This window comes from Podarcis filfolensis (assembly GCF_964270895.1).
Source record: "Podarcis filfolensis genome assembly, chromosome: 10".
NCBI lineage: Eukaryota > Metazoa > Chordata > Lepidosauria > Squamata > Lacertidae > Podarcis > Podarcis filfolensis.
The window spans coordinates 70377874-70395308 of NC_139612.1; the positions used below are offsets into that span (position 1 = coordinate 70377874).

General features: G+C 45.9%; 1 protein-coding gene across 6 annotated transcripts in view; it reads right to left on the reverse strand.

Annotated features, from left to right (window-relative positions):
• The window catches only part of IRF5 (interferon regulatory factor 5), a 46405-nt gene that overhangs the window by 9498 nt on the left and 19472 nt on the right, over positions 1-17435 (reverse strand). For 2 of the 6 annotated variants that reach the window (XM_083572928.1, XM_083572929.1), the window contains exons 2-6: positions 13735-13962; positions 11085-11297; positions 4963-5152; positions 2496-2542; positions 629-662 (exon numbers count right to left, since the gene is read on the reverse strand). In XM_083572928.1, coding sequence (XP_083429054.1) covers positions 629-662; positions 2496-2542; positions 4963-5152; positions 11085-11258 — 445 coding nt within the window. In that variant the 5' untranslated portion in view covers positions 11259-11297; positions 13735-13962. Of the gene's footprint in view, positions 1-628; positions 663-2495; positions 2543-4962; positions 5153-11084; positions 11298-13734; positions 13963-14114; positions 14405-17435 lie in introns of those variants that run through there. The other 4 variants (XM_083572931.1, XM_083572927.1, XM_083572930.1 and 1 more) reach the window with 3 other exon arrangements.

A 17435-nucleotide genomic window follows, 5' to 3' on the forward strand; every position in this document is an offset into this window, starting at 1 on the left:
TAATAATATATTTATACCCCGCCCATCTGGCTGAGTCTCCACCCCCATTGTTCTGCCCGGACACTGAGGTCCAGCGCCGAGGGCCTTCTGGCGGTTCCCTCCCTGCAAGAAGTGAGATTACAGGGAACCAGACAGAGGGCCTTCTCGGTGGTGGCGCCCGCCCTCTGGAACACCCTCCCATCAGATGTCAAGGAAATAAATAACTATCTGACATTTAGAAGACATCTGAAGGCAGCTCTGTTTAGGGAAGTTTTTAATGTTTGATGTTTTATTGTGTTTTTAATATCCTGTGGGAAGCCGCCCAGAGTGGCTGGGGAGGCCTGGCCAGATGGGTGGGTTATAAGTAATAAATTATTATTATTATTATTATTATTATTATTATTATTATTATTACTTCTTGAAGGTGGGATGTAAATGCAATGCAGTAAATATTTGGGCCTACTCACTGCTTGTAAGGTCTCCAATGCAGTGCAATAATTTCTGGACGTTTCTTGAGGTGGTAATGTTGACAATGACCAGTAGGAGTGTGCGAGATCAAAGCGTCACTCCAACTGGGTTAATGATTTCTGTACCCCCCCAGCCCCCCTCCCAGCACAGCCGCCTCCCTCTCCGGCACTCTGGCACCCACCTGCAATCTGTAGTGTTGGCATCATCTTCTGCAACTGCAAATCAAGCAATCGGTGTCAGTGGAGGCGGGGAAAGACCCTGAGCAGAGATCCTGCTGGGGCACCCATGTTTGAGGACACCCTGGGCATCCTCAGGAAGCAGTACTAAACTCCCCTTGCACCCCCCTCTCTAGCTGAGATTCCTGCATTGCAGGGGGTTGGACTAGATGACCCTCGAGGTCCCCTTGCAAGTCTGCCATTCTACAAGCTACTGAGCTCACTTTGCAGGGCCTCTTGGGTTTATCATCCTGCAATCCAGGACTGCGAGGAGGCTCTACAAATCCTCTAACGCAGCGGTCCTCAACCTGTGGGTCCCCAGATGTTGTTGGACTACAACTCCCATCATCCCTGAGCTCTGGCCTTGCTAGCTAGGGGTGATGGGAGTTGTAGTTCAACAACATCCGGGGACCCACAGATTGAGAAAGGCTGCTCTAATGGGAGCTGCGTGACGACAGCCTTGCATTTTTATTTATATAGGAAGAAACAAATCTCTCTGTGTATACCGTATTTTTCGCTCTAAAAGACGCACCAGACCATAAGGCACACCTAGTTTTGGGAGGAGGAAAACAAGAAAAAATTATTCTGAATCCCAGAAGCCAGAACAGTAAGAGGAATCTGGCTTCTGGGATACCGTGTGGCTGTTCTGGCTTCTGGGATAACCGCACCAAGCCTCTTCAGGGCAGCGGGATGAAGGCTCCCCCTGTCCGAAGAGGCTGCGCACGGCTAAGGCAAAAGCCAGGACGACGCGTCGCTGAAGGGGCGCTGCGCAGTTCCCCCTCTCTGAGAGGGAGAATTGCTCAGCGCCCCTTCAGCGAAGCTGGAGAAGGAACAGAAGGAGACCCTTCTGTTCCTCCTCCAGCTTTGCACGACAGCCGCTGGGCAGAGAGGGAGAGGTGCGCAGCGCCACTTCAGCGAAGCAGGAGGAGGAACAGAAGGGGCTCCGTTCCTCCTCCCGCTTCACTGAAGGGGCGCTGCACAGCTCTCCCTCTCTGCGCAGCGCCATTGACTCCATAAGACGCACTCACATTTCCCCTTACTTTTTAGGAGGAAAAAAGTGCATCTAATGGAGCGAAAAATACGGTATATGTAATATCTAAGCAATGTACACATTGCATACAATACAAAAACAATAACACAGCCCTAAAGATAATAAGAGCACAACATGGAAAACACGCAAAGGCAAATTAAATGGAGTGTCAGGATAAATCAGTGTCCAAACCAGACTTTGGAGCCTGGGAGGGGATGGCTATGAAACTGCTGGGAATATCTCCTCCCACATCTGCAGCTTTCAAAGTGGAGAAGGAGCCTGGACCAAAGGGCAGCGCCAAGAAAAATGATGGTAAGCAGTTGCGGAAACTTCATTCAGATCTCCTGCTTGTGGGTCTCTTAGAAAGTAGGATCTTGGACCAGGAGGGACCTTGAATCTGGAAACCCAACCCAGCAGGGGCAGCTCATCTGTGACCTCCCCTCCCAATGTTGTGGGACTCCAATTCCCATCACCTCCAGGGATGATAGGAGTTGTAGTCTAGCAAAAAAAAAACACACCCAGAAGGGCTGTTAGCTCCCCAGCCTCCCACATGCAGGGTTAATTGCTCAGAGGTGAGAGAAACCCTTATCTGCAGAATGTGGGAGTGCGGAACTGAAGGAACGGGATGACTGTCCTTTGAAAAATAAAATCCATGCAAACTTCGAGACTCTGGGTAGCAAAGCATTTCCTTCCATCTGCTAGAACATGGGCAGAGGTCTAACTACCACATGCCAATGTCTGCAGTTTCCTCAAAGGATGAAAAATGATCAGAAAGAGAAAGCGAGGAGGTCGTTCTTCCTTACCTCCTCCTCTTCTTCAGGGCCGATGTTCTCATCTCCAGCGAAAGGCTCTGAGGGAGGGGGGAAATAAATGTTGTACGTTCCCCAGAGCCTCTTTCTTGAGCTTTACATGTCCCCCCCCCACCTGAATTATCCCCACCCCCCCAAAAAATGTAAAAACAGAAAGGTTTACAGCACAGCGGTTGTGAGGAGAGTACTGACTCTCAAAACTATGGCAGTATCTGGGCGACTTTTGCAAATCATGTTGTGTGCATGTGAGAGAGGAGGAGGGGAGACTGGGAGACTTGTTACCAAACTCGTCTTCAACAAATTCATAGCGACTGCAGAAAATGAATTTTGCTGAAGGGCTGGAGAGGCGAGGAAGCAGGCGCGAGGGGCCAGCTCAAGTCATTTGGGCGCCAAGGAAGATGCGCCATGCAAGATGCTCTCGCCCGCTCGGGCAAAGGCTTTCAGGGGCATTGCAGCTACCTTGCGCTGCTCGACTGGGGGGGGAACCTCCCGTCCCCCAGCTGAGCGAGCCCCAATGCCTCTTGGCATCATGTCCCCCAGCTGAGCAGTTTAAGGAAGCCCCTATGTTCCTCCAGAGCAATATGGGGGCTTGCTTGCCATGTAGGGCTAGGCAATGCATCCCGGCTGCTTCCTCCGTCCCTGTGGTGGGAAAATGGAGGAGGCAGCCGAGATGCATTCCAGACATTGTGACATATCAGCACATCGCCCTGTGAGCCATATCACGATGTTGAAAACCGGATATTCCCCGGGCCTAGAAGCACTCCCATCCCTGACCCAGCTCTCCAAGAATGGGAGGAAATATGTCTGTGGTTCCAATCTATATTTGTTCCAAACTTTATATAATGCACCTCTTAATATATGACTTGTAAATTCTTTATTGACTTTTACTTTCTCATAATTAAGATACGCATGCCATCCGTAGCTATTATTAAAACTTTCAAGATGCAGTATATTAGTTTTTTCCAATCTAATCCAATCTCTTACCCAAATTAAACATTCTGCTTCATAATATAATTTTAAATTTGGCAATGCTAATCCTCCCCTTTCCTTTCTTCCCGTCAATCATTTATATTTTATCCACGGTTTTTTTCCTTGCCATACGAATCTCGTTAGATCTTTCCTCCCTTCTTCAAAGCAATTCTCTTTATTCATAATTGGTATCCTTTGGAACAAATATAGCATTTTTGGCAGGACATTCATTTTAATTATGGAGTCTTTCCCCCATATTTATTGAAAACCAATAAATAAATAAAAGAATAGAAGGAAGTAAGACCACGGTGTTGTTATCTGTGGGGCACATGTTCAGGGCTGTCTTAAGCATATCTGGCGCCGTGGTGCAAAGATCCCTCCGGTGCCCCCTATTTTCCAGAGTTGCCGACCTTTCTAAGGGAGGACGGTGCTGCTAGCGATGTGCCCAGCTTTGGGGGGCTGGAGGAAGCTGGAGGAAGCGGCTAGAGGGCAGCTCCTCTGACGGGGAAGAGGCGGAGGCAAGACGCGGCGGCTCCTGGCTCAGCTGGACGCTTTGTGCCACAGTGGCCACGGCAGGCAGAGGCTCTGGGCGCGGCGCTGCTTCGGCGCAGCACAGCGGAGGCGGGCGAGGGCGGTGAGCTGATGCCAGGAGGCACCGCGCCTCCGCCTCTTCCCTGGAGCTCTCCAGAACTTGGCACCCTGGCATAGCTGTCAACGTACAGATTTGAAAATAAGGGATCAGCAGCCAAAATAAGGGATTTTAGTCAACCAGCAGCCAAACGAAGCCTCAAACGGTGGTTCCCACAGCGCAGCAACCTGGCAAAGGGGACGCAGCAAGAAAAACCACCGTCACCTCTCCGCTGGGAAGCGCTGAGCAAAGGCGAGTCCCCAGGCAAGGCGGCCGATTTGATTGGCATGAGGCATGCAAGCTCCATCCCCCAGTCGTTCTCAGACTCCTTATTGGGTGAGCAATGCAGCCAAGCAACACAGTTGGAGCCTCCCTTCTCCCTGGCTGGCAAGGAGGGAGGGAGAGGAGCTGCTTCCATTGAAACCCGGGAAATTTAAGGGACATCATCAATAAGGGACAGCAACGGGACACGGTGCTGGGATAAGGGACTTTCCCACCAAATAAGGGACGGTTGACAGCTATGCGCCCTGGTGCCCTGCGCCACTAGCCTCTATGGGTAAGACGTCCCCACTGCTGTGCCAGGTCAAGCAGGTTTCCACAGGGCTTCAAAAGCCAGCCGGACCTGTTTGACCAGCTATGGCAAGGGGGCAAAGCAGCCAAACATCTCACAGGCAACACATTTGGCCCCCAGGGGGTGGCAGGGAGGGGCATGATGGGGTTTTTGTCTGTCTTCCAGAGCCGGCAGACGGACAGCTTCCCGCTTTTGCTTCGGGGAGGGGTGGGGAGAAAGGGTGTGGGAAAGGGCTCTTTTTAGGGAGCAGCAGGAAAGTTGGGGTTTGCAAGCGCACAGGGGGCGGCTGGTACCTCCGTTGGGCTGCGGGGCATCGCAAACCTCGTAGATCTTGAAGGCCTGCATGGGGGTGTCCTTGGTGCCGTCGTAAATCAGGTTAAACTCGCGGCTCTTGTTGAGGGCACAGCGCAGGTTGGCTTTCCACTTGGCTGGGTCCGGCTCATCGACGCCTTCGTTGTATTTGCCCGTCTCTTTGGCCCAGGCCTGGGAAAAGGACCGACAGGACACAGGGCAGAGAGATTTAGAACACCACCACCTGAGAGCACCCGTTTCAAGAACCGATATCCAGTGCCACCCTCACACATCCCCACATACAACAGTGGTAGAATCAGTAACAAGAATGTTGTTCTTGTTTCAAACATTGCAGATTTTGGATAAAATGGATTGTTTCAAGAGGTGGCAAAAAGACATATCTAGATTTGTCTGGCAGGGCAAAAAGCCCAGAATAAAATTTAAGATACTAACTGATGCAAAAGAAAGAGGGGGGTTTGCCCTGCCGGACTTAAAGCTGTATTATGAATCAGCGGCTTTTTGCTGTCTGAAAAGCTGGCTGCTTCTTGAAAACACAGACATTTTGGATTTGGAAGGGTTCAATAACAGATTTGGCTGGCATGCATATATATGGTATGACAAGGTTAAAACCCACCAAGGTTTCAAAAACCATATTGTTAGGAAAGCATTATATAATGTTTGGATTCGGTACAAAGACTTGTTGGAAAACAAAACTCCTAGGTGGCTGTCACCAATGGAAGCTAAGGAAGTGAAAAAACTTAATATGGAATCCAAATGGCCAAAATATTGGGAAATTATAGAACATGAGGAGGGAAAAGTGAAATTGCAGAGTTATGAGAAATTGAAGTCCAAAGTAAGAGACTGGCTTCATTATTACCAGATAAATGAAGTTTTCAAACAGGACAGGAAAATTGGCTTCCAGGTGGAGAGGTCAAAATTAGAAACAGAGCTTTTGGAACCCAATACTAAGAATCTGTCAAGAATGTATAACTTGCTGTTGAAATGGAATACACAGGATGAGACGGTTAAATCAGCTATGATTAAATGGGCACAAGACATTGGTCATGACATTATGTTTGCTGACTGGGAACAGTTATGGACTACCGGTATAAAGTTTACGGCATGTAATGCCTTAAGAGAGAACATTATGAAAATGATCTATAGGTGGTACATGACCCCAGTCAAGCTTGCAAAAATTTATCATACGCCCAATAATAAATGTTGGAAATGTAAGGAAACTGAAGGTACTTTCTACCACCTTTGGTGGACGTGCCCAAGGATCAAGGTCTTCTGGGAAATGATTTATAATGAAATGAAAAAGGTGCTTAAATGCACTTTCATGAAGAAACCAGAAGCCTTCCTCCTGGGCATGGTAGGCCAATTAGTGTCAAGGAAAGATAGGACGTTTTTTATGTATGCTACAACAGCAGCAAGAGTACTCTTAGCAAAGTATTGGAAGACACAAGAGCTACCCACATTGGAAGAATGGCAGACCAAGGTGATAGACTACATGGGACTGGCTGAGATGACTGGCAGAATCCGTGACCAAGGGAAAGAGACGGTGGAAGAAGATTGGAAGAAATTTAAAGTTTATCTTAAGAACTGTTGTAAAATTAATGAGTGTTAAAATGTCTTGGGTAATGCAAAATAGAATTGCAGTGACAAACAATTGGATATGAGAAAAAGGATTTAAAGAAAGTGCTACAAGTAACTGAAATTAGGGGTTGCTGGAAAGATTTAAAACAGGGATGCAGAAAGGGGAGGTATGGGGAAGTCGCTGAAAGAAGGTTTAAGGAAAAAAAGGTCAAGAAATTATACGTGTTTGTATGTTTGTTTGTTTTTGTATTGTGTTGTATTGTCTTTTAATATGTGTTGAAAAACCAATAAAAAATTTATATATATAAAAAAAGAATCAGTAACAATAATTTGTAATTGTTAATGGTGTTTCTGTGTCGTTTGGATCATGATGATGATGATTTTCATCTTTTTTTTATTGGTTTTCACCTATTACATTACAATACAGATGTACCAAAGCCAGTACCATTTCCTCCCCATCCCCCATACATTTACATTTATATTTCCTCAATCCATCATATTATTCTTTTTTCCCTCCTCCCACTCAATTTCCTCCACATTATACAATTTACAATAATCTTTGCATTCTACAATCTTCTCAAGTCACCTATATATTCTTATTATCTTTCCTTACTAATTTTTCTTCCATTCAGTACTTCACATTTTAATCCAGGCATATTAGCATATCTCTTTTTTTGTGAGCAATATTTTGCCATATATTCATCAAAACATTTCCACTCCTTTTTAAATTTTTGATTCAACTGATTTCGTATTATAGCAGTTAATTTTGCCAAAATTAAATATTCATTTAGTTTACAAATCCATTCCTCCTTTGTGGGTGTAGTTTGTGACTTCCACCTGGCAGCAATCTCTATTCTAGCAGCTGTACTTGCATATAGAAAAATTCTCTCCCCCCCCCCCCCGTGGTATCTCATCATCTATCAATCCAAAGAGATATGTCTCTGGTTTCTTTGTTATTGATATTATCAACATCTTCTTTAGTTCTTCATGTAAATAATAATAATAATAATAATAATAATAATAATAATAATAATTATTATTATTATTATACATCTCGCCTTTGTCCCAGAAAGGGACTCAAGGAATTAAAAACCACACAGATAAAATGCAGAAAGCCAAAAAATAAATAAATGAAAATGCAGAGAAGATTGTTAAAAAATAATTAAACTCTAATCAAAGTAAAACAGTATAAAAAACCCAATCTACCACCATCATTCTGTATTTTTGTTATGGCACTTTACACTTTTCGTACTTCTAAATCAGTTTGCCTACCACCCTGATATTTTATATGAGGAGCGAAGTGTAAATATGCTTATCGGTAAACAATTTTCATTTATTTTGACACCGTCGTTATATTAATGCCCGATGGAGGTACGCTAATGTGCTTTCTCCTTTATGTATTTGTAATTGTCAACATATTTTGCTTATATGTTTTCTGAAAATGCAATTTTCCTTTTAAAAAAATTGCAGTAAGAATTTATAGAAGTGTATGAAGTGCCAAACCACATGACTCAAACCCCTAGTATTGTTTATATTCAAAAACGATATCCATGCTACCTTTCCAACCTGCCTGGGCTGCAGATAAATAAAAATATAAGTGTACCTATGAATATTTTAAAGAAAGCAATAAAGAGGTAAAGCAAGATCTAAATGGCAACATCATAGAGAGGCGTCGGAGGAAAGTTTCCCCCAGCTAACTCTAAAAACTCTGCAGAATAAATTAACCTTTTTTTTAATGCCCTGCAAGGACCTGACCAGGTGAGTCCCCTTCATGGGGAGAATTCTGCAAAATGGCGGCTGCTCTGGAGAAATCCCCCCTCCCGTTCCTCGTAACCGTGGCAACCCTTCGGCCTAACCCCAGAGCAGCCTTTCCCAACCTGGTGCCCTCCAGATGTTGTTGCCGGGCTGTATCTCCCACCAGGCACCACGGAGACCCCCAGCAACATCTGGGGGGCTGCCTGCCTGTGGGACCCCTCAGCCCCACATGAAAAAGAACACTTTTGAAGTGCCCATGCGCTCCTCGTTGCCACATGGCGCACTGCGCACTATACCCAAGCAGGTGCCATCATGGACGAAAAAAATCCCTCCATTGTGAGGTGAAGAAGCGTCTCTTCCAATAGGGCACCTGGCGCCTTCAGTATTTTTCATAAATACCTGAACAAATGAAGTGACAAATTAATTGGCGTTTGGTTTTCTAGTCCGATGATCTAACCCAGTGTTTCCCTGTTCAGGGAAGTTTTTAATGTGCGACGTTTTAATGTTGTTGTTTTTTTAAAGCGTTTATTAATTTTCCAATAAGAACATCTAATTAACATATCAAATCCAATCCAATAAATAACTAAAATAAAAAAGTCCAATTGTCTTTCAAATTATAATCTTAATTTTTTTGGCTTCCCATGGTCTTCCCACGTTTTAATGTATTTTTAATCTTTGTTGGAAGCCGCCCAGAGTGGCTGGGGAAACCCAGCCAGATGGGCGGAGTACAAATAAATTATTATTATTATTATTATTATTATTTCCCAAACTTCGGTCTCCAGCTGTTTTTGGACTACAACTCTCATCATCCAGTGGTCATGAATGATGGGAGTTGTAGTCCAAAAACAGCCAGGGCCCCAAGTTTGGGAAACACAGATCTAATAATAATAATAATAATAATAATTTATTATTTATACCCCGCCCATCTGGCTGGGCCTCCCCAGCCACTCTGGGCGGCTTCCATAAAAACAAAAAATACAATAAAATATCACACGTTAAAAACTTCCCTGAACAGGGCTGCCTTAAGATGTCTTCTGAATGTCAGGTAGTTGTTTATCGCTTTGACATCTGCTGGAAGGGCGTTCCACAGGGCGGGTGCCACCACCAAGGAGGCCCTCTGCCTGGTTCCCTGTAACTTGGCTTCTCGCAGCGAGGGAACCACCAGAAGACCCTCGGAGCTGGACCTCAGTATCTGGGCAGAACGATGGGGATGGAGATGCTCCTTCCGGTCCACTGGACCGAGGCCGTTTAGGGCTTTCAAGGTCAGCACCAACACTTTGAATGGTGCTCGGAAACGTACTGGGAGCCAATGTAGGTCTTTCAAGACCAGGGTTATGTGGTCTCGGCGGCCGCCCCCAGTCCCCAGTCTAGCTGCCGCATTCTGGATTAATTGTAGTTTCCGGGTCACCTTCAAAGGTAGCCCCACGTAGAGCGCATTGCAGTAGTCCAAGCGAGAGATGACCAGAGCATGCACCACTCTGGCGAGACAGTCTGCGGACAGGTGGGGTCTCATCCTGTGTACCAGATGGAGCTGGTAGACAGCTGCCCTGGACACAGAATTGACCTGTGCCTCCATGGACAGCTGTGAGTCCAAAATGACTCCCAGGCTGCGCACCTGGTCCTTCAGGGACACAGTTACCCCATTCAGGACCAGGGAATCCTCCACACCTGCCCGCCTCCTGTCCCCCAAAAACAGTACAGATCTAACCATGTTTTGTTGCATTTATACCCCATCTTTTTCTCCCCCTCCTTGTTTAATCACCGCAACAACCCTGCGAGGTGCCGACAGCCAGCGTCAGGCTCCCGAGGGCAAGTGGGAATTCGAACCCTGGTCTCCCAGGTCCTGATCTGACACTTAGGGCCCTCGTATCTACGGGACGCCTCTCCTGGTCATAGCTGTCAACTTTTCCCTTTTTTAAAGGGAAATTCCCTTATTCCGAATAGGATTCCTCGCAAGAAAAGGGAAAAGTTGAAAGCTATACTTCTGGTCTGCCCCACAGAGGACCTTAAGGTCCATGAATAACCATAGTTTAGAGGTCCCTGAGGAAGTCAGACTATCCTCCACCAGGGCCAAGGCCTTCTCAGTGGTGGCTCCGACCTGGTGGACTGCTCTGTCCCAGGAGACCAGGGCCCTGCTGGATTTAACCTCCTTCCGCCGGGCCTGTAAGACAGAGCTATTCCGCCTGGCTTTTCATCTGAATTCAGCCTGATCTTTTATTTCCCTTCTCTTCCCTCCCCCTCCCCTTTGATCACCCGCTCTGAGACCCCACAGCTAATTCTCCCCTGGCCTCCTCACTGGCCGAAATAGGACTAACTTAGCCAGCTAGCCCTGGTGATCATCTAATGTTTATTGGATGGATTTACCCCCTAAACTGATTTTTGAATTTATCGTTATTCACGTTTTATACTGTATTTTATGCTGTTTTTCGTTGCATCAATTAAGTGTTTCAAATTTGTTGTCAGCCACCCTGAGCCCGGTTTTTGAACCGGGAAGGGCGGGGTATAAATAAAAAATTATTGTTATTATTATAAGCCAGCGTTTCCCAAACTTCGGTCTCCAGCTGTTTTTGGACTACAACTCCCATCACCCAGTGGTCAGGAATGATGGGAGTTGTAGTCCAACAACAGCTAGAGACCCAGGATTGGGAAGCGCTCTAAGCCAAGCTGGTTTAACGGTTGCAGCCCTAATTCCTACTTTTTAAAAAAGGCACTGTTATGTGGGATATAGCAGGGAATTTTAGCTGGCAAGCTAGATCTCTCCCTCCTCACGCACCTTGAATATGGTGTTTTCGTCGTCTTGGCTGGGGATGTGGCGGGTGGCGTGGCGCCAGGGAATGAAGAAGCGCTTTCTCTCGGCGTCCACCCAGCGGAGTCCCGGGTACTGACCGCTGTTGACTTGGGCCACCAGCCAGGGCTTCAGGCGGACGCGGCGGGGATGCGAGCTCATGGCGGCGTCACCGGAGGGATGACTGACCGACTGACCGACCTGCAAGGAGAAAGCAGAATCGGTCAGGAAGTGCATGGCCTCCGAGGGAAAACGCACTCGCGACTTCATGGTTAGATCGCTGCATTGCGCTCTTTGTGGGGTTTCCCTTGCATTCGATCCGAAAGCTGCAGGGAATGCAGAATAATAATAATAATAATAATAATAATAATAATAATAATAATAATAATTTTTATTTATATCCCGCCCTCCTCAGCCAAAGCCGGGCTCAGAGCGGCTAACAACAGTAAAAATAAGACAATTTACATAAAACCACAATCAAATTAATTGAAATACATTCTAAAATCAATTCATTCTAAAATCAATTAATTCCCCCCCCCCCAATTTTTTTTATTGATTTTCACATTTATCACATACAAAAGAAACAAGAAAGAAAGAAAAAAGAAAGACATGGTGATTTTCTTGAGTCAAAATGAGAGTACCCCTAAACATTTTTTAAGGGGGGAAAAAAGCACTGGGTATACAGAAGCCAACTTTACCTCCCCAAACCACCCACAACACTATCAATGTGAGCTGAGAAATCAAGAAGTGTTACAGGCAATAAAGTGGACAAAAAATGGCAAGTCTCCTGTTCCAGATGGATTAACGGCAAATATTATAAAAAACTAAGTGAACAATTGGTAAACCCATTGAAAGATGTTATGAATGACATTTTAAATAGAGGTGAAAATCCAGAAACATGGAGAGAGGTTTATATTACAGTAATTCCAAAGCAAGATTCAGATTTGCTGCAAATTAAAATTTATAGGCCTATCTCCTTGTTAAATAATGATTATAAATGATTGTTAAATAATCATTATAAATAATGATTATAAACTATTTTAGCTAATAGAATGAAAAAAATATCAAATGAGTATATACATCAAGATCAGGCAGGATTCCTTCCAGGTAGACAAATGAAAGAGAATATAAGAAATATTCTGAATGTAACAGAATACCCGGAGGTCAGAAAGGAAAATGATGCAGCAATGATGTTTATAGATGCCAAAAAAAGCCTTTGACGACGTCTCTTGGAATTTCATGACAAAATTCCTTGAAGAAATTAATGGTGGATTCAAATTTTTAAAAGGAATACAAGCAATATATTCAGAACCAAAAGCCAACTTATTTGTAAATCAGGTGATAACGGATTATTGTAAGATACAAAAAGGAACTAGACAAGGTTGTCCACTATCACCCCAATGGCCAGGTTGGGGGGGGCGGACGTTGCTTCTTCTTCTTTGGCAGTTGCCATTGGCTATGGACCGTGGGTGCTCACTGGAAGGACAGATCGTGAAGCTGAGGCTCCAATACTTTGGCCACCTCATAAGTGCCTGGCGTGCTCTGGTCCATGGGGTAATGAAGAGTCGGACACGACTAAACGACTAAACAACATGGACCATGGGGGGTTTACGCAGTGCTTTTTTCTGGGGGGACGCAGGAGCATGTTGTTGTTGTTGTTGTTTAGTCATGTCCTGGACCAGAGCACACCAGGCCCTCCTGTCTTCCACTGCCTCCCGCAGTTTGGTCAAACTCATGCTGGTGGCTTCCAGAACACTGTCCCACCATCTTGTCCTCTGTCGTCCCCTTCTCCTTGTGCCCTCCATCTTTCCCAACATCAGGGTCTTTTCCAGGGAGTCTTCTCTTCTCATGAGGTGGCCAAAGTCTTGGAGCCTCAGCTTCAGGATCTGTCCTTCCAGTGAGCACTCAGGGCTGATTTCCTTCAGAATGGATAGGTTTGATCTTCTTGCAGTCCATGGGACTCTCAAGAGTCTCCTCCAGCACCAGAATTCAAAAGCATCCATTCTTCGGCGATCAGCCTTCTTTATGGTCCAGCTCTCACTTCCATACATCACTACTGGGAAAACTATAGCTTTAACTATACAGTGGTACCTCAGGTTAAGTACTTAATTTGTTCCGGAGGTCCGTTCTTAACCTGAAACTGTTCTTAACCTGAAGCACCACTGTAGCTAATGGGGCCTCCTGCTGCCGCCACGCCGCCGGAGCCCGATTTCTGTTCTTATCCTGAAGCAAAGTTCTTAACCTGAAGCACTATTTCTGGGTTAGCGGAGTCTGTAACCTGAAGCATATGTAACCTGAAGCGTATGTAACCCGAGGTACCACTGTACGGACTTTTGTCGGCAAGGTGATGTCTCTGCTTTTTAAGATGCTATCTAGGTTTGTCATTGCTTTTCTCCCAAGAAGCAGGCGTCTTTTAATTTAGTGACTGCTGTCATGAAAGGAGCACGCATATCTCTAAATATTTTGAGGCTTGCCCTAAAACCCTTTTAAATCCTCCAGCCAGGAAGCACAAAAATTCCATCCTGAAACAGCTTCTCCCGATCTCCTCCAGCCTGTTCTTTGCAGCCAGTCCGTTAAGTGTTGGTTCGGGCAACTTTCCTGTGTCCTTCTCAGGAGGAAGGACAGAAAACAACCTTACCCAGACAGACAGTGACGGTGACAATCCTCCTTCTCTTAATAGCAGCACCGCAAACGGCTCCTTTCCTCTCCGCCAGGGGCCTCGCAAGCTTCTAAGGCATGCCACACATTTTAAGCCGAGGGATGACTCTAATCTCCGCAGATGACTCAGAACCTCCCAGTTCTGGTTCCACAGGTGTGACAGCTACAATGCCGAGCAGAAAACAGGGAAATCCCCGACAGTCACCAGCTGCAACGGAGACACAAACTCTCCGCTTGGGTCAGGAATAAGAGAAGCCACCACTCTCCCCTCACCTCCATCACAACACTATTATAGGAATTCTAAGGTCTCATATATATATATAAATCATATGTTCATCAATGTACAAGGCAAACACATACATAAGTATGTGAACCACGTGTCTGAAACAGTACAGGAGAGCAATCTGAAGCCATTTTGACTCTCCCAGTGACCTCAGATATTCTTCTGCAGGAAGGGAGGCAAATGGGAAAAGCCTCCCCATTGTCTTTTTGCTTGCAAATCCTGTCTTAAGGGCGCATTTGCGTATGAATAGGGTGAGCCTGTGACCTGGAGTCAGGTACTAAAGTCTTTACCATCACAAAAGAATGGCCAGGCTGCCCAGGTAATGCAATCAGTGACCATTATCAGGTATCCTGGCAGAAGGGATTTCTGCTGTAGACCACCTCCTTCTGTGATGTATGTTTGATGCTTTTGGGGGGTGGTCTTGGGCGACAGGGTGGGCAATTTCAAAAGTACATATAAGGGCTTGCGCACCATTGTTCTGGGTTCTCCTGCCTCCTGCATGGGGTGAGTGGGGACCCTGTTGCAACAGTTTGATAAAGATCGGGCTTACTAGCCGCTTTGCTTCTCAATATTCTCTGGTTGGCCTCTGTTATTTTCTCCTACCAATAAGGAAAGAGAGCCAGTGTGGTGTAGTGGTTAGAGTGGTGGACTCGTAATCTGGTGAACCGGGTTCGATTCCCCACTCCTCCACATGCAGTTGCTGGGTGACCTTGGGCTAGTCACACTTCTCTGAAGTCTCTCAGCCTCACTCACCTCACAGAGTGTTTGTTGTGGGGGAGGAAGGGAAAGGAGAATGTTAGCCGCTTTGAGACTCCTTTGGGTAGTGATAAAGCGGGATATCAAATCCAAACTCTTTTTCAATAAGGAACCCACGTAAGGACTCTATATGGGCTTTTGGGTACCCCATAAGGGAAAAGGAGCAGTTTCTTCTTATAACAACACTTTCCGGCATTGGTAACTGGATTTCCTTTTCCACCTCAGAAAATATTCAGGCAACCAGGCAACTACCAGACTTTTAGAAGACATCTGAAGGCAGCCCTGTTTAGGGAAGCTTTTAATGTTTGATACATTACGGTATTTTAATATTTTGTGGCTGGGGAAGCCCAGCCAAATGGGCGGGGGTATAAATTATTATATTTATATTTATATTTATATTTATATTTATATTTATATTTATATTTATATCATAAGAGGAAGCAGTGACACAGCCTCAGAAACCCACAGAGCTCCTGAGCCGAACCCTGAAAAGACCATTGTGACGTGTGAACGAGAAAGAGGCCGCAATCTTGTTGCACAGTCGGAAATCAATCATGCTTTTTTAAAAAGTGAAAGAGGCTGTGTGTGTAATGCACATTTAGAGCACACCCAACCCAACAAGCACCCTGGGATCTGTAGTTCGCCCTGGATAAGGCTGCAATTCCCAGCACCCTTAAACAAACCGCTGAGTCTCCTTGCCTTGGTTTCAGGACGCAGCCGCGGTTTCTTCCGATGATTTTTTGCAGCTGTCAACTTGCAAACAGCTTTAAGCCGCGAGGATCAGACAGATCCACAAAGGTGTCCGAGGGGATGGGGTGGGGTGGGGGGAGAAGTTGCTCTCCATGGAAAAATCCCAGCTCCCTGCGATTAGCAGCAGTATCAGGAGCTGAGGAGACTTAAATGCCAAGGCTACGCATTCATCTCTGTAGATTCCCTGGGGCATTCCTGCGCCTCAGGACGACTCCCAAACACCTAGACTGCGGTTGCCAAACCAGTCTTTTTGCTCCAGCAAAACTTTGCTTTCTCCTTGCGGTGTTGCATGGTTCCTTTGCAGCCGATCAGAAGAACGTGCTTGAATCTTGCTGGTTTTACTCCAAAAGGACGGTCACATTTATTTACGTGCTCATTCCTTTCCAGCCCTTGTATCTTGTCATATCTATCTATCTATCATCTATCTATCTATCTATCTATCTATCATCTATCTATCATATGGTTACCAGATTTTTTTCAATGAATCCGGGGACACTTTTTTTTTTTTTTAAGCTGAGTAGAATTCATGAGAAGAGAAGACTCCCTGGAAAAGACCCTGATGTTGGGAAAGATGGAGGGCACAAGGAGAAGGGGACGGCAGAGGAGGAGATGGTTGGACAGTGTTCTCGAAGCGACTAGCATGAGTTTGACCAAACTGCGGGAGGCAGTGGAAGACAGGAGGGCCTGGCGTGCTCTGGTCCAGGGGGGTCACGAAAAGTCGGACATGACTAAATGACTAAACAACAACAGAATTGATGCTTTTGAATTCTGGTGCTGGAGGAGACTCTTGAGAGTCCCATGGACTGCAAGAAGATCAAACGTATCCATTCTTAAGGAAATCAGCCCTGAGTGCTCACTGGAAGGACAGATCCTGAAGCTGAGGCTCCAAGACTTTGGCCACCTCATGAGAAGAGAAGACTCCCTGGAAAAGACCCTGATGTTGGGAAAGATCTAAACGACTAAACAAACAAAACAAGGAAATGCAAGACATTCCAGGATCAAATCAGAAAACGGGGCAGCTTCTGCAAATCCCTGGAAAACAGGGGCACGTGTTTGCGTGTGCCCATTCTGTACTGGCACCTTAGTTTTGTTTTATACCAGAAAACATTGGCCGTTGTTGAAACCAGAAATGATCCAGAAGTCCTTGACCTTCCCCTTTTCAGTTCTCTGAGCTCCCTAGGAAGAACGAATTACTTTGAAACCGCGTTGGTGGTTTTGTGTTTCCTCCATATGGTGACTGCCGGCCAAAAGCCACGTGGCTCTGATCCTGTGTAGCTTCATTTAACATAGGGCCTGGCTGCCGGATCCGACCAAAGGCAGCCCAGGTAGACCAGAGCCCTGTTTGCAAAGGGACTGACTGACTAAATGCCCATGATGGGAAGATCAACAGCGGAAACTGAGCACAAGAGCAGATCTCCACACTTGGGATTCCCAGCAACTGTGACAGAGGAAGACGAGATCTGCCTACAGGATCATAGAATCATAGAATCATAGAGTTGGAAGAGACCACAAGGGCCATCGAGTCCAACCCCCTGCCAAGCAGGAAACACCATCAGAGCACTCCTGACATATGGTTGTCAAGCCTCTGCTTAAAGACCTCCAAAGAAGGAGACTCCACCACACTCCTTGGCAGCAAATTCCACTGTCAAACAGCTCTTACTGTCAGGAAGTTCTTACTAATGTTTAGGTGGAATCTTCTTTCTTGTAGTTTGGATCCATTGCTCCGTGTCCGCTTCTCTGGAGCAGCAGAAAACAACCTTTCTCCCTCCTCTATGTGACATCCTTTTATATATTTGAACATGGCTATCATATCACCCCTTAACCTCCTCTTCTCCAGGCTAAACATGCCCAGCTCCTTTAGCCGTTCCTCATAAGGCATCGTTTCCAGGCCT